Here is a 20,973-nt window from a genome sequence, read left to right as displayed (position 1 = left end):
ATTAATTAATTACATTAAAAAATTTTAAATGGTCTCTGGGACTCTCTAATTATATATTTCCCCTTTAAATATATGAAATCACCAATATTTAAAGAATAGATATGATTCTTATTCTTAAATTCAAATTTGTAAGAAAAAAAAGGGAATTTTCGAGAAATTGGAAAAAAAACGAGAAAAAGTATTAAGAAATCCGCGAAATCCAAAATAAAAACACACAGCATTGTTTTTCTCTCGCTTTCTAATCTTCCCTCCCATTTCTTCGTCTATCCCCTTCCTCTCCCTCTCTTTCTTCTCCTACTTCGAGTAGCGATTTGAGCTCTACTTCGCTCGAAACCCTAAATCTTCCATGGATGAAACCCTAATCGATCGCTCCCTTTCTTCTCGCCTACTCTCTTTCTAGGGTTAAGTCTTGCGCTCGATTACTCCGTTAGGATTTCACGGTTTTAGTCATCAGAGCATGGAAGGCGGCGCGGGGACGTACAGTTCTCGGACGGCGGAGGAGGTCTTTCGTGATTTCAGAGCCAGGCGAGCCGGCATGATAAAAGCTCTCACGACTGGTACTTATCGCGTAAATTTTGGGAGGTTTCTATTGATTGATTTGTCTCGGTTTGGTGCTTATAGATGTTAGGGTTTGGAAATGATGCAACCTTTTGTTGTTTATGGTGTTGCAGAAGTCGAGAAGTTCTATGAACAATGTGATCCCGGTGAGTTCTTTTCCTGTCTGTTTAATTTAGTAATTTTGACTTGTGCGGAGCTCTCGTGAATTGGTGGATTCACGGTCTAATCACTGTTCTTTCTGCGTATTTATGTGGCCAGCATTTGCAAAATCAGTTACTCAGTTATTTGATTTATCTTGTGGTATAAAATGAGATACTTTCATATGCCTTGGCTCATTCTTCGATTTCTTTTTTCACATGATGAATTGAATTTTGGATTTCTGCAATTGAAATTTAGCTGTCATTTAAGTATCATTTGTTATGACATAACTTGGGGAAAATTAGACTTTGAAGTAAACATAGTCTTATATTGGTTCTGATAAGACATGATTGTTTGTAGAAAAGGAAAACTTATGCCTTTATGGACTTCCTAATGAGACTTGGGAAGTAAATTTGCCTGCTGAGGAAGTACCACCGGAGCTTCCCGAGCCAGCACTAGGTATTAATTTCGCTAGGGATGGGATGGATGAAAAGGATTGGCTCGCTCTAGTTGCTGTTCACAGTGATGCATGGTTACTGGCTGTTGCATTTTATTTTGGGGCACGGTTTGGGTTTGACAAGGAAGCGAGGTAATACTTTTGTTTGGACCTGTAGTTAGTCAATTTTACAATAAATGCTTACTTAAGATCATGTCCTCTTGTATGGTTGGCCTATTGTTACAGTGAGACATTAATATTTGTATTCTGGAATAAAAAGGAGCATAAGGATATTTTTAATTTATTTATTTTTATCCCTCTTCAGGACCAGATTGATAAATGATGGATAGTTTTTATTTTTGAAGATTTGATGGTTCTAGTGACTTATTAAATTCATTCAGTTGTAACTGTGTTTTGCTTTTGGGTATTGATTTCAATTCTGTGTGCCCACCCATAATGTAATGATAAGGCTGGTATGGAATGGGAAGACTTGTGAGTGAACAATGGCGTGCATCATGCCCCATTGCAATAACATATTGCAATTGTATGATATGGATTTAATAAGGATGCATTGTTTTAAAAAAACTTCCACTTTAACACTTAGGCTCTGGCCTTGGAATATAACTAGACTCTGCTTAAGTTTTGTCTAGGTGACTGGCTTAACATCTCGTCTCATATTTTAATATGTAGATTGACTCTGAAATTCAAAATTATTGTTCATGCTAATGAATTAGTGGATGTTAGTAGCTAACTATAATTCTTAACGAGTATATGTATAAGTATATTGTTTAGATTGTAGGTATTAATTTTAATTGCTATTCTAACTATTATTTCTTTTATTTGATTATCTTTTAACCATCTTGAATTTTGAGCGCCTACCTAGCCACCCGTCTAGCGCCAAGGCACTACATGATCTCTTGTCCACCTGTCTACCATCTGCAATCTTTTAAAAACTTGGGAGGATGCTACGAAACAGCTTGGATGTTGTTAATTTTTTGTTTGCCTTAAAACTGACTGGCCGTTCAGCTTTATGCAATATAGTATATTAGTATCACTAAGGATACTTTACTTTCAATCTATTCATTATTATATACTTACTATGAGCTGAGGTGCCGGATTTGTTTGACAATTTGAATGAGAATTACTGAGTGTAGTGCATACCAATTGGTGACTCATTGGTTACAGTCTATTTGATTGTTAATCAATCACTTGGTTCATGCACAGTTATGCTACATTTTGATATGTGCACTGGCATGCCCCTTACTACCGTTGTTGATATGGTATTTGAGTTTGAATTTTAGGCTAGTAGAGGAGAAAGGAGTTTAAGCTATGTGGGTTTTATTGGTTATTCTGTCTCATTTGCACTGTGATTTGGGTAGTAAATTCAGCTAACCAAGGTATGTGGCACCTCATACGGGTTCCCTTGCTTTACAATTAGCAGTTTGGTTATTCATGGATTAAGTCTAGTGTTCAGCCTTTCCAGGGGAGGTCAGGAAGCTGTGGGCAAAACTTACTTGCTTGGAAATTGGTGTGTAGTCTAGCAAGCCTACTTGCTTGGAAGGTGGTGCATAATCTAGTGAGGTCTTAAAGTAAGATCTGGTTATCTTATTGGTCAGTGTTTGATATCACCTAGCTAATTATATGACATATAGTTCCTCCTCTGAGGCATAAATAATTAAATATATTCTTTTTTGTAGATTTCATACTTATTAGCAGTTGTTTCTCATTTCTTGTTGCTTTACGAAGGAAATGTACAGAGTAGCCATAAGAAAGAAGATGAATTATGAAAATGAGATCTGTGATTTATGTAATATCAGGAAATGATCCAGATACAAGAAGAATTTTGATAACACAAACTTGAGTCTGCAAATCTGAGTCACCCAATCTGAACAATCTATTTGTGAGATCCAACCTCAATCTGAAAAATCTACAATCTACACCTATTTAGCTATACATTAACTTAGTTGCCATAGTTGCTTGATTCCAGATATTGAACAGATTTCTTGCTATTTCACTTGAGAAGATGCTGCCTGTACAATATCCTGACTTCTGTCCTGAGATTGTAAGAGGTGGTCTTTAGATGGTTTTATATGTGTTTTCTTGTTTTCAGGGATGCACATTTCTCCCCTTTCAGGTACTTGTCTGGTTTTATTTCATTTTGTCAAGGTATTTTCTATCAGACTTATACCAAAGTTCTTTGAACTAAGCTACAAAATATGAGAAAACCATTTAGTGCTTCCAAGTTCCAACATTGCCCACTGTTAGCCATCTAATTTATGTCAACAGATTTTCTTAACCTATTAAATAAGGTACTAGAGGGCCTGTCCAAACTACAAAATGACTAGCGCTTTGATAGTTTTTATTATGGCTTGTATTTTTGTGAATATCATCTATGTATAGCTGTCTAGATAGAATAATGTAGTACAAAGGTTGGCAGTAACTATTTCCAAGCCATAATCTTTTGAGCAATTGCTGAGATTTTGATACTTCTGCTAAAACTAAGGGATAATAGTCAAATTGTGCTTTTGGAAGTTTTAACTTTCATTATATTTAAGTTCTATGATAAGGCAATCTTAAGTGGCTCTTCGTTCATAGGAGAATGCTTTTCAAGTTATTATGTCTGACAATTTCTCTAACTACCTCCTTTGATGGATCTATTTACACAGAAGTTGTTTCAAGTGGAATTTGAGCAATTGAGCTTCATCTTCTGAAGGAACCATTTATCTTATTAACATCTGTGATCATTTAATCTTAACTTGACAAGCAGACTTTGCTGAATAACCAACATGTTACCACTTGTCCATGTGCAACCACAGGAGGCGGCTTTTCAACATGATCAACAATCTCCCCACTATATATGAGGTTGTTACTGGAACTGCGAAGAAGCAAATTAAAGAGAAAACCCCCAATAACAGTAGCAAGAGCAACAAGTCCAGTTCAAAGATGGTAAACAGGAATACCACTTATAGCATATCCTGGTTAACTATGTTTTCCTTTAGCACCTTCAAATTTTTCTGTCTGCTTTCTGTCTTTTCTAGCAGTCACGACAAGTAGAGACCAATACAAAGTCATCCAAGATGCCACCAAAAGATGATGAAGCTAGTGGGGAAGAGAATGAGGAAGAGGATGAGCATGGTAACACTTTGTGTGGAGCATGTGGCAACAATTATGCAAGTGATGAGTTCTGGATATGCTGTGATATCTGTGAGCGATGGTTCCATGGTAAGTGTGTAAGGATTACACCTGCTAAGGCTGAGCACATCAAGCAGTACAAGTGCCCGGACTGCAGCACCAACAAAAGGACCAGGGCATGAGAGACCATCTTTAGTTGTGTTTGTTGCAGTTGTAATGTATGTGTCGCCTTTTTAGCTCATGGACTTTGTTTCTTGTTTTCTTGTTAGGTATGTTTGTTACCTTATACTTCTGTCAAAAGAATCCTCTTATTTGGTTAATCTTGTATCTGCTACAAATATGCGTGCCTTCTTGACAGTACTATCTTCTGCATGCATTTCAACATATTGTTAGAAGGAAACTCCATCTAGATATTAGCAATGCCACCGAGTCTGCAAACTAATTATTTTTCCTGTTTATCTCCGATTTGAGTATTTTTTAATGGATTATACGATATGAATAGGATATTTTCTCGTTATTTATTGCCGGCTGAATATGGAACAATGTTTTTGAGGTTTGAAGCATCTTTAACAGCCCTTCGTCTCTTCATAATAGTAGTAGGCCTCCCCCCGGTGATGCACTTTTGGCTTGTTACTACTACTAGGGGGTCAAACCTACTTTTCATAATGGGACATTAATGGGTGCTCATAATTGATATTTCTTCCATTGACTTGATGTGGAAGACAATCCAGATAATCTGAGAAGAACAGGATTCTGACTCCCTTGGTCTATCCAATCAGCTTTATTCTGTTGACAAGAATAAAATGAATCCAAGAATCAAGAAGGAAGTTGATACTGGGTTTTATTATTCTTTCTTTCTTTTTTCAATTTGCCTTCTCATGTTCATCTTAAAAGAAATTTCATTAGACATTTATTCTTAAAAAAAAGATGAATTATTCTTCTTGATTTGGGAGTTCCACAACATTTGCCCTGTATACTATACTCTTTAGAATAGCTTTAGATGCTGCTTGAGAAGAATGACAAAAGCCATACTTGTTTTCACTTGAGTACAAAATCATCAGCTACTTTTATTTGCAAATGATTGCATTAATGCCTTTCCCCTGTCAAACTTTCTACCTTTCTCCATGTCTTTACCAATGGTCCTTGCAGGAGCACCTCCCTTCCATGAATCTATGGAACCTGTTGTTGTCTCTCACCACAATCTCCTTTCCCTCAATCCCTGAGACCATTTTTAAGAAAATATGGCAATCATCACATATTCTCAGGTTCTTCACCACCCTAATCACTGTCCCTGCTTCAAAAACAAGTAGCCCAAATGCAACGGCCAGCTTCTCGCTATGTGTATCCAGCATTTCTTCCTTCTCCTCATCATGAACATCCTTCAGAACAAAGCTCTTATCAGCTATGTAACCCAATTCTTGTATCTTCCTTCTCAACTCTTTTAACACCTTGTATATTTTCTGTGACAAGGAATGCAACTGATCACCGGCTATGAATCGATGCACTTTTCCATTGAATTCTACCCAGCTATAACCTACCATTTTACTGATGCCTCTTTCTACCATACTTCTTCTAACACCATCCATATCTTCCCATCTTCCTACTGCAGCATATAAGTTAGAGAGCAAGACATAGTTGCCTGAATTGTCTGGTTCGAGTCTGAAAAGTTCTTTGGCTGCAAACTCTCCTAATTCAACTCTTCTATTGATGCGGCTTGCATTGAGAAGGGCACCATAGACTCCTGCATGTGGCTTCATTGGCATATCCTCTATAACTCTCATTGCTTCATCTAATTGCCTGGTTCGGCATAATAAATCTACCTTGCAAGCATAGTGATCAACTGTCGGATTTTTTATCAGCTCAAAAATTTGGCAGCCTTCAATGGATAATCCTGCATGGCTACAAGCGGTTAAGATGCCAAGAAATGTTATATTATCCGGTTTGATGCCTTCTTCCTCCATCATATTCAGCAACTTTATAGCCTCAAGGCCATATCCATGAGCTGCCATGCCTGATATCAATGTATTGTAAGAAAATACATCTCTCCGCCACATTTCGTCGAAGATTCTCTTAGCATCTTCCACAAGTCCACACCTTGAGTACATAAAGATAAGAGCATTATAACCTGAAATGCTTAAACTGATCTGGTTTTCTTTGATATAATTGACAATCCATGTTCCACACTGCAGGGTGCCCAAATGGCCGCAAGCTGAGAGGACACTTGAGATTGTAACATCATCAGGTTTTAGTCCCTTCATAGAAGTCATCTTTCTGAAAAGCTCAATTGCTGAACTCCACTGCCCATTTTGGGCATATCCTGAGACCATTGAGTTCCATGAGATCACGTCCTTCACTGGCATTCCCTCAAAGAGCTGCCTTGCGGCCAAAAGATCACCTTCTCTTGTATATGCAGCAATAATTGCATTACAAGATGCCAAACTCCAATCCTTGCTTTCATAAAAGACCTGCCTTGCTCTTTGCAAACTTCCGCAATTTGCATACATATTTATGAGGGCTGTCCTGACGAAACAATTCATATGTAAATGCCTCTCTCTGAGAGACCCAACAATTGATTCGGCAAGCTCTAGATCTCCTTTCAGTGAACATATGGAAATGACAGCAACCCACGTGGTCTCATTCAGCTGAATACCAGCATCCTTCATGAGACCAAAGAATTTCAATGCTTGCCCCACTCTCCCATTCTGTGTGTAACCCGATAGCATTGCATTCCATGACACCACACTCCTCTCAGGCATCTCATTAAAGAACCTCCGTGCCTCTTCCAGCTCTCCAAGCCTTGAAAGCCCAGTTACCATGCAGGTCCAAGAAATAATGTTCCGCTCTGGCATCATATCGAACAATTTCAAGGCCAACCCTTTGCAACCCCACTTCCAGTAGCCTGACAGCAGTGAGTTCCAATCCGCAACAGCTCTCACCTGCATTTCATCAAACAAGTTCTCTGCAAGCTCAATGGTGCCACTTTGAATGTAAAAGTTCATGATGGCATTTTGGACATAGTGATTTGAGACATGCCCAAGTTTCAAGACATGTGCATGGACCCAAATTGCTGCACTACCAAGTGATTTGATCAAAATGGGGAATACAGTGGCATTGGGGGTCACGGTGAGGTCGGACATGAGACAAAAGGCAGCAAAAACATCGTTAGGGGTTCCCATTCGGGAGTAGAGTTTGAACATGGAGGTGAAGGCGTGGATGTTAGGTTGCGGAATAGATTCAAACAGTTGATGGGCGTATGCCAAAGGCGCGCCAACCTGGACACAACGATGGAGGAGGAAGGAAAGCCAATGGTTGGAGCCATGGAGGGAGTGGAGGATGAGTTGGGCATGCAGTTGTTTGAGGCGGTTGAAGGTTTTAACGCGGGACGGCGCCAAGCTTAGATTCATATAATGGGAGGAGGCGGTTTAGAATTGCCAAATCACATTGGTGAGGAAGTCTTTCTGAAGTTTATTTTGTTTGTTGGGGTAATCTTGAAGAGGATTTCACAACTATGATATACAGAAAGGTGGTGGATATTAGACTTATATTTTACCTTCAAGGTGATATATATATATATCTTCTTCTTCTTTTGAGAAATTTATTCACATAGCTCCCTATAGTTAACCAGTTTTGCAATTAAGCTCTCTCCTTTCACTTTATTTGCATATCGCACCCCATTTTTCTATAAAGTGAGAAAAAAAGACCTGTAAGAAATACCGTGACTGCCGGTTGAAACTTGAAAGGCGTGGCGTTGCGTTTCGTTTCGTTTCGTTTCGACGAAGCAGAACGAGGAGTTAGCAAGCCGAGCTCTCATGGAAGGAGAAGGCCGAGTTCCCATGGAAGAAGACAGAGCTGAGCTCGGCGATAGAGGCGATGACGACGCACGAGACGAATCCCTAGGCGCCGCCGCCTCCAGAACCATGGCCGAAGACAAGAACCCTAGCTCTCCCTCTTCCTCCTCCGCCGACTCCGATTCCGAAGACGAAACCGCTGAAGCCCTCCGCATGGAAACGCTAGAAAGCGCCCTTCGCGAGCAACCATTGGACTACGAATCACACGTCCAGGTAATCTTCTCTCTCTCTCTCTCTCTCTCTCTCTCTCAAAGTTGAGTAATCTAGCCGTTGTTTGAATCAAAACCTTGTAAAATAAAGTTCCATTTCTGTTTCTTGGGAGGTGTTTACTGGAATTTTTCCTTTGTTTGGGTTTTGTGATGAGTGAATTGAGAAATTGTTCCCTTTTTGGATCTTTGTTGCTTTGGCAGTACATTCAGTGTCTAAGGAAATCTGGTCAGATCGAGAAGCTTAGGACTGCAAGGGAAGAAATGAATAAGTACTTCCCATTGAGCCCAAAATTGTGGCAGGAGTGGGTGAAAGACGAAATTTCGTTGAATGCAGGGTATGGGTGCACTTAGTTTTTACACATTGTTGTGCCAATTTCTCTTTCTATTATAGTTTTGTTGTTTGTTCTATTTAGTTCGAGTGGAACCCTCAAATGTATGCAAAAGAAGCTATCTTAAGGAGAAATTAGATACGTCTTTCTTCATTGTAATTTCTTTTATGGTCTTGGATGCTGTTGTCACTGGCATGAGTACATGCATGAAGAATTTCCCTCCATTCAATTAAGTAGTATTTCGGGCTTCAATTTTTAATTCAAGCTAACTTCTCTAAATTAATCTGCGATGCATATGGGTTTTTTTTTTCCCTTTAGAATGTTATCTGTGGTGTAATGAAATGTCAAAAGGTTTGTTTGTGTAGCATATCAATGTGTCATCGTGTATTTGTAGACTGGCACATTTATCTTCAATTTCTTCTTGTGTACTTTCTGATAGTATTTTCTTCTTTATGTTCTTATGCTATAGTGTGGAATCTTTCGCTGAAATTGAGAAGCTCTATGAACGTGGTGTGCAAGAATATTTGGTAGGTCTGAGATAAGTCATAGATTCTATATTAGTCTCTAATCTGTTATGAATAAGGATATTGGTGGATTAATTCTGGTTGTCCCAACTCCCTTTTATGCAGTCTGTGCCATTATGGTGTGATTACATAAATTTCATTCAGGAGCATGATCAATCAGTATCTCAATGTTCACCAGCTGGTCTCTCAAAGATGAGAAACTTATTTGAGCGTGCTCTTACTGCAGCAGGATTACATATTGTTGAAGGCAGTAAAATATGGGAAGCTTATAGGGAGTTTGAGCAGGCTATTTTTTTAACTATTTCTGGTAGTAATGATGAGGTACAATGCTCTGCAATCTGTACCAAGCTTCTACATAGTTCACATGAAAACAGTTTTATAAACCCCCAACGAACCTACTCCCACAGGAAGGTTTTAATTTTTCTTTTCACTTTCCCTCAGGAAAAGCCAAAACAAATCCAACGTATACGCGCTCTATTCCAGCGTCAGCTGTCTGTTCCTTTGGTTGATCTGAACTCAACACTTGCAGAATACAAGGTTTGGGAGACTGAACATGGGAGTGCTAATGACATCAGCTCTGACTTGGAAAGGATTCCCTCCAATGTTGCCTCTGCCTATCAAAAAGCTACAGACATGTACAATGCGCGGAAGCACCATGAAGATAACCTAGCCAGTTCTGACGCATCTGAGGCTGATAAATTGCAACATTTTGTGGTACTATACTATTACAACATTAGATGGATCTTTTTAACTCATAATTATTAATTCCTTGTTCTATTCTTTTTTTTAAAATCTTTTTAACAAACTTTCTTTGTTGTTGTTGCTTACATGAGATGTATGATTCTCTCTCCCTTTTTCTTTCATTTGATGATATCTATAGTCTTATATAATCTTTAGCTATCTAATGGATTAAGTTTAACATTTATGTTATGCACTTTTCCTTCTTAGTTATCTGCAAAATTTAAATGAATCTTTATTTTCATGAACCAGAATTATATTAAGTTTGAGGAGTCTTGCGGCGACCCTGCTCGTGTTCAAATTCTCTATGAACGTGCTGTTTCTGAATTTCCAGTATCAAGTGATCTATGGCTGGGATATACTAGTTATCTTGACAGAACCTTGAAGGTTCCCCACAGATCTGTCTTGAATTCAACAATATTTTGTAGATGTTATTTGCTAATATTTTCTGTTACAGGTTCCTAGCATTTTGAAAAATGTCTATTCTAAAGGCACAAGAAATTGTCCATGGGTTGGTGAATTGTGGGTCCGTTATTTGCTTTCTTTGGAACGTTTACATGCTTCTGAAGAAGAGTTAAAATGTGTAAGCAATCAATTCTTTTGTGTCAATACTCAATATAGTCAAGCATAATCAAGCATACCATGAAGATAGCCCATATATTATATTAATGGTTTTATTCTTTATGTATTTCCTTACAGTTGATTAGCAAATCATTTTGTTAATGTTGGTTCACAGATTATATTTTGTTTGCTAGATTGAATGCTTTCAAAGATCTTACTTCCCCTTACAATATGCATGAAATGTCTCATTTTATCATTTACTCCTTTTCAGGTCTTCGAGCAGTCAGTCCAATGTGCTTTTCCAAGCATAAAGGAGGTAAAGTTATCCTAATTTATCAACTACGTGTTGTCATATCTTATGTATGAGCCGTGCATCTTAGTTACTTAACTAGAAGAGGAAATATTTTTTAATAGATATACCAGGACATAGCATATTATTCCAAGAAATTTCTCCTTTAATTTTGTAAATACAAGATAATCATTCTCCCAGTGAATGGGGTTAACGATATTATGTGAAATTCTGGTCTGCAAGAAATTATTCTAAGTATTTTTGTTTTCTGTCTGCCATATTCTTTCCGCCAGTTTGCCTAATTTAACTATATACACTCTCTAAGTCAGAATTTGACCTATCATTTTGTTAGGATATTCAACGTTTCTGTCCAACTTCTTCTTTTATGAATAAAGTGGGTAACATTTACATATTGCACATTGGTTTCCATATGTAGGTACACAATGCCATAAGATCAGCCTATTGGCTAGCAGCTTATGTCTTTATAACAACCTACTAAATATATCATTGTACCTAATTATTTCAATGATTATATGAACCATACAAATCTAATGCACCACTTCAATATAATGTTTACTTCCAGCGTGGGAACATCTACTGTTTTTCATATTCTTCGGCTAGTCTGTGGTCTTCTTGTGAGGATAGATGCCGAAAGAACTTTTACATGCCTTTTTTTGGTGATTGCAGTATCTTGATTTGTTTCTTACCCGAGTTGATGGTTTAAGACGGAGAATCTCATTGGGTTTTACAGAAGAGAATGGACTGGACTTTCAACTGATAAGGCAGACATTCATGGTTTGTTTTATAAGCTGATGTATATGTATATGTATATATATATATATATATGTATATGTATATCTGCTGTTTGGTTTCCTTACAGTGTGACATGAAGTGACATGAACTATGGATTCACATAATTCCAGGATGCTGCTGATTTCTTGTCTCCACAACTTCTGAGCATTGATGATTTACTGCATTTGCATGCATATTGGGCCAGGTTAGAGGCCAATCTCGGAAAAGATGTAGTTGCAGCTCGTGGTGTGTGGGAAAATCTTATAAAGAAAAGGTTTGCTTTTATTTATTTTGGATTCTCTTAGAATGACAATTACTTGCATAGACATGAGATTGTTAAAGGTATCCCAAGTGTGAGGTCTTGCTAAATGCACGGTGTGCATTAGACAAGCCTTAGCCTTGATACCAAGTGAAAATTTCTCTCATTATGTGACTGCAAGCCAAATTCTCTAGTTATATTTTGTACTCTTTTTCTTTTTGAATTAATTGAACTTTGTGATTCTCTTTAGTGGATCTATGCTAGAAGTTTGGCAGCAATATATTGAAATGGAAATTGAACTGGGTCACATAAGTGAAGCAAGATCCATTTATAAGAGATGCTACAGCAAAAGGTTCTCTGGGAAAGGCTCAGAGGTAAGCTATTTGTTGTAGTAGAGCATAAGTCATCTTTGCATTAATTCCTGATTCAATTAACATTTGTTTTTCTTAGTCCAAATATGTCCTTAACGAGATAGTCAATGAATACCATTGTTCTTAATCATGCAACTGTTACAAAGTATTTCTCTCAAAGTCAGATAGGTATCTATACACAGTAGGCTAAATAATCTGGAGAGGTGAATGATGTATGAACAATTGAACATGCAATACATTGTGCTACTATATAGTGGCTTCTGACTGCTGTTATAGAAATTAACGAACTATGTCGCCATGACATGCTCTGTTGCTGTCTAATGACATAGACAGTGTTTAAGTCAGATGTCTGTGTATTTATACCTCCAGTGATTCTCATCAGTTGCTTTATCTTATGGCTAACATCTGGAGGAAAAGCTTGCTGGATTTTTTATTGCATGTAGAAATAAACTGTATAATTCAATAGTAACAAAGAGGAAGACAGAGACTTCATTCAAAGCACATGTACATATAAATATGCATCCTTTATTTGAATTTATACCTTCAGGCAATATATCTTGATTCTTTGACATTAAGTCTTACAGAATTTCATTTTATCTCACTGAGACACTGAAAGCTATCATAGTGGCATCTGATAATTGGTTGAAGGCATTAAAATGTTAATTGGATGTCAAGGAATTTTATAGCATTAACTAAGTTTTGAAGTTTCATGGAGAGAGCAGTGTGTCTTCCAAAGGTAATGCCACTTTTGCTTGCCATCTGATTATTGGTTAAAGGGACTAAAACTCTTAATAGATATCATGTTCGTTTTGTTCAGATTAATCTTATAATTTTGTAAAATTGGAAGACTCTGTTGTATTCTTCAGAGTTCAGACTTCAGCAATCTTGTGCTGTGAAAATTCATTCTAGACTATCATCAGTCATTATATTTATAACTATCTATTCTTTCATTTGGAGAAACCTGCCAATGCAAAGGTGCTGCTTTATATTTCTGACATATTTCTGAATATCGATTTCTTGTTTAGTTGTTTATCATTTGTGAAGTTGTTTTTTTCAATTCTATGTGGCTAGAGCTTTTTTCCTGCATATACTTGGGCATGATGAGTGTCCAATAAAGGTGAAATACAATAACTATGTTTCCTAAATGACGAAATATTCAGGATATATGCCATTTGTGGCTACGATTTGAACGGGAATATGGCACTCTAGACGATTTCGATCTTTCTGTAAAGAAGGTATTTCTTTCTTAGTTTTTCCCCCTAACCCTTTCTTCCTTCTGTTCTTTTGTATTGCCATCTAGAAAATGAATAACCGTTTCAGTTAAAATCGTGATTAACATTTTCTGTTTACTTGCTTATCCAGTTGATAGATTTTCTGGATATGAATCAGCAACCATGATCAGTTTATTTACTTTAAGTGGTCAGATTGGTCACTTATGCATAATGGTGTAAACAGTAAGCTAAATTATATTTTTGGTAACATCATGATTAGTTTTCCCTTTTCAAAGAAATCTTAAAGTTAACTTTGACCTAAGTGAGATGCTGATGCCCTTTTCTTGGGAGGTTGTTATAACTAGTTTACCTTTATTAGTACTCTACTACTATGTTCAAGGTAGAAGATTATGATAATGCCATCCATGATCCATCATGTAGACTGCATATAATTCATATTGAAACAGCCCTAGTCTTGGTGTCTCCATCACAGCACTTGGGGCAATAAACTTATTGAAGGTTGGTTTGAAATCAAGGCCGCTGCCCTCTTTGCATCCATCCTGACATGGCTCACATTATTCCAGGCAGTTCTGCCCTTCTTACAGATTCAATCCATATTTCATAGCAGTAAGGAACATAGTCCACATATTATCTAACCCTTGATATATTCCTATGGAAATATTGAGGCAAATAGCAGCCCCACTGATTTTTCAAGAGCAATATGAAGCTTATCTGCTTATATATGTCAGACCCTCTATAATGAAGTAAAATGTTTCCATTGCTTCAACATATACAAATACACTTATAAATAGCCCATCTGAGTGAAGTTTGTCCGATGAGGCACAGGTTGATCCCATTTTTAGACCTTAAGTTTGAGACGTTTAGATTATAAATTGGTCAAAGATAAGCACATTCATGCCATTAAGTTTACACAGCTTCCATTGGCACGGCTTGGTAGCCAATTTGATGAGATTATTGAGCCCTAATATTAGCAATACCTTTCTTTAGCTTGTTGAGTTTTTCTTGATTTTCTAATAGTTGTTTCTTTTTGGTTTTTCCAATCACTAGGTAACACCTCGTCTGCAGGAGCTCATGTTGTTTAAGTCCCAGCATGAGTCTAAAACCGATGCAACATATTCTGTTTCTAAAGATACTTATGATGCAACCCAAAAGAGAAAAATGAGTGGAATGTCTAGCAATAGACCGTCTCCTACTAAGAGAAGGAAATACGATGCACCTAAATCCACAGAAGTATCTGATTTTGGTGCAAAGAAGAAATCAGTGAGTACTAGTGAAGGTGAAGTTAAAAAGGATGAGGTGGTTCCTATAACCAAGGAAGCTGATGTCTATGCCTCCGACAAGAAATCTTCAGGATATACAAGATCCAAGGAATCAAAGTCTCAGTTCTACAATGATCAGTGCACAGCATTTATTTCCAATATAAACCCCGAGGCAGGTTATTCTTCCATTGCTCTGGAACTAAGTTGCTAGCTTCAATTAACTTGAATTAATTCAATACCTAAAGTAACTTCTCTCCATAGGCAAATGAGGAACACCTTCGCCATTTCTTCAGTGATATTGGTGGAGTGACTGCTATAAGATTGCTAAGGGACAAATTTACAGGGAAATCAAGGGTTTGTCTCTGTTCTAAATATTCAGAACTGCTGCTTTTACATTTGTCAGTGCTGTTTTTGCTCATTGCTTGATTCCAATTCTCAAATGGTGTCACATTCTTTTCTATAAGAAAGATTCAGAGGCACAGCAAGAAAGTGTCTTTGATTGGACATGCATTGAACATGCTCTTTTCTTCTAGCATTTGCATTAGTATGTGTTCATGTGTGCAGTGCACTAGTCTAAATAGAGGCACAAGCCTCCCTGTGTAGTTGAGATGTGAGACATGATAGAACTACTTACTTGATCAATATGTTTTGCCAGGCTGTCTATTCCACATCTATGTGCATACTGTAAGGGATCGTGTGTAGACTATGTCAAGTTTGGTTGTTTTAATTTTTAACAAGAACGATACACCCTCTCCTTGCAGCCAAATATCTGTTATTAAGATCAGAAAAATTGTATATTTAGTGTTGTCATCCTGTAGTTCACACATTTTTACAGATTAAGCAATAAACTGTTGAAATCTAATGAAGATTGGTTGTTGTTAAATCATTCTTTCCTTCACTTTTGCAGGGCTTGGCTTACGTGGAGTTTTCAGATAATGAACATCTCACCTCAGCTATTGCAAAGAATAAGCAGAAGTTACTTGGCAAGAGATTAAGTATTGCACGTTCAGATCCAAAGAAGAACCAGAAAAGAGCAAGTGATAACAACAATTCAACCAGGGGTCGTGGTATGCTAATTGGTTATCTCATTACATTTTATGCTAAGATGAATGTATGTACTAGGTAATAGGAAGTAGAATGTCAAGATCTTTTTCTTTTTTTTTGTTTCTTTTGCGGGGATAGATTGACAACAAACTTCATTAGCATTACACAAAAGAAGCAAACTGCAGTGGCTAAGATTAGGAATTTATGTATATGCATGCAGCATTTTTTTTTCTGGAAAGAAAAACATTTTGTATATATGTGTAACATTGTAGTATGTACTCTTGGAATTAGACTGTGCCAACTAGTATATCAGTTACTAGGAGGCATCATTGAAATATCTTTTGTCAAAGATTGAATGCTCGTGGAAATTAGATTTGCTGAAGTAGATAAATGCAGTACGAATGTGTTATGACTATCCATTCTATAAGCAAGAAATGTTTTGAACCCATACATGTACTGGACCTCTAGTTATTTGTAGAAGTTAACTGTGGAAGGAATGACATCTTTTTTTTTCAAGTGCTTTTGTTTCCTTGATTTAATCTGGTAATAAAATGTCTGAGGACAAGATTATTTTTGCATTATAAGACATCCTAAGAGAGAGCCAAGTTTGTTACTATTTAACTGCTTGTCCATCTCTAGCAATCATGGCAATAAAACACAAAATTCTCAGAGTATCAATTAGGTTGCCTATGCAACTGTCATCAATGAAGTATTTAATAATTGTTAAACTAGAAAGCATTCCCATGATTTCAAGGTTTGGCAAATTTTTGAGTCTCTCTTTTCGTAAGTCCAGTATTTGACCATTCAGATTGTGATGATGTGAAATTCTCTTGAACCTTACAACATTACATTGTCTGATACTGTCATTGCATTTATACAATTGCACAATTATATATTTTGCCTATTATTATTGTTAAACTTGATTGTGCAACCCTCTTGGAATAATTTGATTGTCTTCCTTTCTTGAAAAGGGGGATGATTAAAAGGGAGAGAGCAATTTCTTAATGGATTATGTTAATAGATTGTATATACCATCTTGCCCGCAGGATTGTTAGATCTTTACTAATGAACATCCCTCTGGAAGCTCTGTATTAGTTTACTACCAAAGGCTACTGATGCACATGTATCCCAGCTGTACAAATGCATTTAAAATTTGAACTTGTGTATTCTTTCGTGCAGATAGCGGAGTGCATTTTGGAAGTGATCATGGAGGAAAAGGGATGGTGGCCGAGAGAACAGTCATAGACAGGCCCGGCAGCGATGAGAGACCCATTGGAAAGAACACTTTTGCTGCACCAAGAGCTCTGGCTAGACCTCTTGGGTGGACTAAAAAAGAAGCCAAGGTTGATGAAGGTGCCGAAGAGCTGAAATCAAATGAGGAATTTAGAAAAATGTTCCTGAAGAAGTGAATATATCATGAAATAGGTGACTGCTCTTTTATATTACAGAAATTTGGAGTAATTTATATAGATATTTAACAAATGTCCAAATTTGAATTAGTTTTACTAGGAACTTTAACAAGTAGAGAATCTCCATTCATTATTTTGGTGCATCAATTGTAAAGTTTCTGGCATCAAGGAACCATCAATGTATTGCTTGAGCATATATTTTATGTTAAATCCTACCACAAAAGGTTAATGAATATCTCTTGCATGTCTTCTTGTAATTATGGGAATTATTACTATTCGAGGAAGTACCACTAGATATATTCCATCTATTGCATATTAAGTTATTAGGGGATCATTCCAATCAATTGAATTTTTTGTTTATAATAAGGAGATTTTTATTTAGTATGAGTTATTGTCTTATTGGTAAAATAAACTATATATTTGATGAAGGATCCTAAGTATTAGGCATGAACATTAGTTGAAAATCTTAAAATTGAGAGAAGGTTGAGCACGACAAAGTCTTTTTAAAGATTTGTGAGTCCTATAGCTACATGTTCATATGCATATATGTTTTTGTGTTGTGTGTTACAGAATTTTGTAATGCCCCATTAAAATTTTGGTCAGAATCAAAGTGCCATAGCAATCAAAGGGTTTAAGTAGTACAATAGCAAAACTGGACTAGAGAGACACTGAAGTAGTTTGGTAAGACTTATGCTTATCTGCTGCTGGATAAGTCTTGAGTTTATTCACTGCTAGATCGATAAGAATAAGGATAACAACTCTTTGATCTTATTATTAGCCTCCCAAATATCTTAGAAATTTTCTTTTGCCTTTATAAGGGCATGATCTCTTTACTTGTAAGATATCAAAAGTTCTAGTTAATAAAAAGAAGTGATACTTCATTAAGAAAGTTTCTAAGTGTTATTGAAGGCTCTTTTCTTTTTTTTACTTCTATACTGATTTTACTTCGATGGTTACTTTATCTTGCAAAGAAGTTGAAGTGCCATACGAACTTATCAAAATGTTGAAAAAGTTTAATTCCGTGACAATATGCTGACTTTGGGGACTGTATTTTGTAACATACTTTAGCGTGGGAGTATCTTGTCCATATTAGTAGTGCATAGATGTCACTCAATTTTTTATAGAATTGATTTTCCCATAATATGCAGTTCAAGTATCTTTATCTTTTGCAACCTAATCAGACATCAGCTTCAGCTGTCCATCTCCCCTTTGTGTGTGTGTATATATATATATATATATAGTGACAAACTTCATGTTAAATATCTGAAAAATATTTAAACACTTATATAAGTAGGTTTTGGGATTCAGAAAACCTTGTCTCATGATAAAATAATTGAGACCTCTCTCTTTTTCCATATAGGGATTAACCTTTTGATCTTGAGGTACACCAGTAGCTAGAAAGTATTAAAAATTTGAAAAAGTTTTAAACATATTTTAGCCCTTGAATGTGTCTGGGATTTACAAATGCTCATCCCGAAGTGAAAAAGTGATATGACTTTAGCTCTTTTAGGATAAGTCTTTTGAATCCTGAGGCACATTCAATTACTGTACATGTTTTACACTTTTCCAATTTTTTTGAAGCCTCAATATAGTTTGTACTTTGTAGTCCACCTCCATCACTTCTGATACAGTTTTCTTTATTTTCTTTTGGTCACTGTAAGGAAACTTCTTAAAGTGTGCACTTTCTAATGATTGCTTGCATTATATTTATTCCAGGTATTGTGGTTTCCAAGAAACTTCCATAGTCTCCATCAAGCTGCCATTCTAAGACTGAAGTACATCACTTGTAGGCTTTATCACTTACTAGATACATAATCCCCAGTTCTAACGATTGCTTGCTGCAATTTTTTCATGGTAGTATTCTTTTACAGTTGCAAGAAACTTGCAATGATTTCATCAACTCTTTGAGATCTGTTTGTTGTTGCTACTTTTCTGCGATCATTTTCATTTCCGATTGCAATAATCTTGCAATGATTTCATCAACCCTTTGAAATCTGTTTGTTGTTGGGATAAGCTCATTATGCAACATAAGGTAACAATTTTCAAGACATGAAATAAAACCCATTAGTCCCAACGTCTTATTTTGGAAAGGGAAAAAACAGACTGAGCTAAACACATGTAATATTTATCATCATACTTGAAGGAAACATATTTTATTCGGCGAAGCTTGTAAATACACTTAAATGAAGTTAATTCTCTGTAATAAATTTCAGGGAGGAATCAAGTTAAGATATATCCAACTCCAACAATTGTTCCACTAAATCTAGCATCTCCTTCTTTCGTCGTTCAAACTCTCGGTCAATGGTTTCATTTAAGTGATCCAAGTGGTCGTTTATTTGACGAACCTTCTCCTTAATATCATTGAGGTTATTTTCTGCACTCTTTAACTCCAAGATTGTTGATCTTGTTTCTTCTTTGCATTCCTCCTCCTCTTCCAGGAGATCATTCCTCCTTTTCTCCATACTTTCTAATTCCTCTGCTGCAATGGTTAATTCTTTTTTAATATTGGCAATCTTCTTTTGTTGATCTGAGATCTTTGTGTCATGTGACTCACGTCTCTTTACGACTCTCTCTAGTATATTCTCTTGCACGTCCATAGTCTTCTTGCATTGCTTAACAGTCTCTGCGTATTGTGTATAAGAGTCAGTAAGAGATGTTAGCTCTGTAGATAATTTTGATGATATTTCTCTTTTTAATATCTGTTTATCCAAAGAGCTTTGATTCTTAATTTCTGCTCCAAGTTTCTTTAGGATGGGCACAATTTCCTCTACTGAAGCTTTAATGTCTTGCCCAACTTGTTGTAATTCTTCTAAGCTGTCTTCTATTATTTTTGCTGTCTCTATGGAAGTCGGTTTCTCTCTCAAGGCTTCTTGAAGATCGTTTATGATCACTTTAATGTAGTTCCACTTACGTCTGATTTTTCTTTTCTCAGTTTCTGAAGCTGAAATGTGCATCTTGCAAGTCAAAATTATCTTCCTTGGAGGAGTTGGAGTTTGCATATTTGATGTATTAAATGATGGAGATCTCAGTGGAAGTATATTTATATACCAAGTTTCATCTACTCCTTTCTCTGCAGCGATTGTCTCCGTTGCTGCTTCTGCAAGAGGAATGTATCAGCATTGTCTAATGTTTTAACTATGAATTCAGTCAGCCATGCCAACAATTATATGCTTTAATTTTGTAGAGGTGATACTTATGGTGAGTTAGCTAGTCACTTGTTTCTTGCAAAATTACAGTCTTTGTATCTTTCATGAGTTGAGAGTGAATAGCGTAATTTCTTGGCTATCTAGATATTAGCTTCAAATTCAGAGGATATTAACCATTTATAGCAGCATAAGGCAGTTCTCTAGAGTGCCTTTTGGTAGCGTCATTTGGAGAGGTCTCTTCTGCAACTGATGCATCTCGATCTTCAAGTTTCTCTGTTACATCCGATTCCTTAGCTTCACTCAGGGTTCTAGTTAGTGATGGAGTAACCCCTTCGACAATGATATCCTGCTGAACTTCTGCAAGAGAAGAATGCAACGGTAATAGCTTTTATTGTTTAAATCTTAATCAAGGTCATATTTTCTGTCTCCAGGACTTGACAGTATGAATAAGAGATGGATCAATAAGTAGTATGTGTATGTTACTAATGTTTCTGAACAATGGTTTTAAATGATTAGAATGATTACCCCTTGAAGTAGCACAGCTCAACTCTTCTGCTTGTCTTCTTGTAGCTTCGCTTTCAGTACTCTCATTTGCAGTTGTTGCGTCTTCCTGATTTCTTAGTGTGCCACAAACTTCTGATGTTGGAGCTTTAGGTGAAATTCCGCTTACCGTTAAAGATTCATCAACTAGAACTTCCA

At 36.6% G+C, this 20,973-nt stretch overlaps 3 protein-coding genes across 9 annotated transcripts; 2 read left to right on the top strand and 1 right to left on the bottom strand.

The window, feature by feature from the left end:
• Window positions 1-80: 80 nt before the first annotated feature.
• On the top strand, window positions 81-4,602 carry LOC140787046 (PHD finger protein ALFIN-LIKE 8-like). 2 transcript variants are annotated; one of them, XM_073135794.1, is made up of 5 exons: window positions 81-557; window positions 672-704; window positions 1,057-1,285; window positions 3,949-4,078; window positions 4,171-4,602. In XM_073135794.1, exons 1-5 carry the CDS (start codon window positions 458-460, stop codon window positions 4,444-4,446), a joined length of 768 nt encoding a protein of 255 aa, XP_072991895.1. In that variant the 5' UTR covers window positions 81-457; the 3' UTR covers window positions 4,447-4,602. The 2 variants fall into 2 exon arrangements, with proteins under 2 accessions (XP_072991895.1, XP_072991896.1); XM_073135795.1 differs by having other exon boundaries at window positions 142-557; window positions 4,174-4,602.
• A 646-nt stretch (window positions 4,603-5,248) lies between these two features.
• Window positions 5,249-7,787, bottom strand: LOC140786196 (pentatricopeptide repeat-containing protein At3g62890). The gene has a single exon (XM_073134452.1). It carries the CDS (start codon window positions 7,666-7,668, stop codon window positions 5,395-5,397), a length of 2,274 nt encoding a protein of 757 aa, XP_072990553.1. The 5' UTR covers window positions 7,669-7,787; the 3' UTR covers window positions 5,249-5,394.
• Window positions 7,788-7,964: 177 nt separating this feature from the next.
• LOC140786195 (uncharacterized) lies at window positions 7,965-20,807 on the top strand. 6 transcript variants are annotated; one of them, XR_012108577.1, is made up of 19 exons: window positions 7,967-8,325; window positions 8,523-8,656; window positions 9,120-9,177; window positions 9,280-9,495; window positions 9,616-9,888; window positions 10,165-10,299; window positions 10,370-10,495; window positions 10,745-10,789; window positions 11,450-11,557; window positions 11,686-11,828; window positions 12,064-12,187; window positions 13,345-13,419; window positions 14,464-14,847; window positions 14,937-15,029; window positions 15,583-15,742; window positions 16,899-17,144; window positions 18,845-18,982; window positions 20,061-20,326; window positions 20,419-20,807. XR_012108577.1 is itself a non-coding variant. In XM_073134451.1 (17 exons), the coding sequence occupies exons 1-16, from the start codon at window positions 8,074-8,076 to the stop codon at window positions 17,126-17,128; spliced, it is 2,556 nt and encodes an 851-aa protein (XP_072990552.1). In that variant the 5' UTR covers window positions 7,967-8,073; the 3' UTR covers window positions 17,129-17,144; window positions 20,061-20,498. The 6 variants fall into 6 exon arrangements, 1 of the variants encoding a protein (XP_072990552.1); XR_012108578.1 differs by lacking the exon at window positions 18,845-18,982; XR_012108579.1 differs by having other exon boundaries at window positions 18,845-18,903; window positions 20,061-20,498.
• The last annotated feature ends 166 nt before the right edge of the window (window positions 20,808-20,973 follow it).

This window comes from Typha latifolia, chromosome 4 (assembly GCF_019914945.1).
Source record: "Typha latifolia isolate L0001 chromosome 4, TyphaL0001v2, whole genome shotgun sequence".
Taxonomy (NCBI): domain Eukaryota; kingdom Viridiplantae; phylum Streptophyta; class Magnoliopsida; order Poales; family Typhaceae; genus Typha; species Typha latifolia.
The sequence above is the reverse complement of the archived record's forward strand: the minus strand, read 5'-3'. Positions and strand labels throughout refer to the sequence as shown.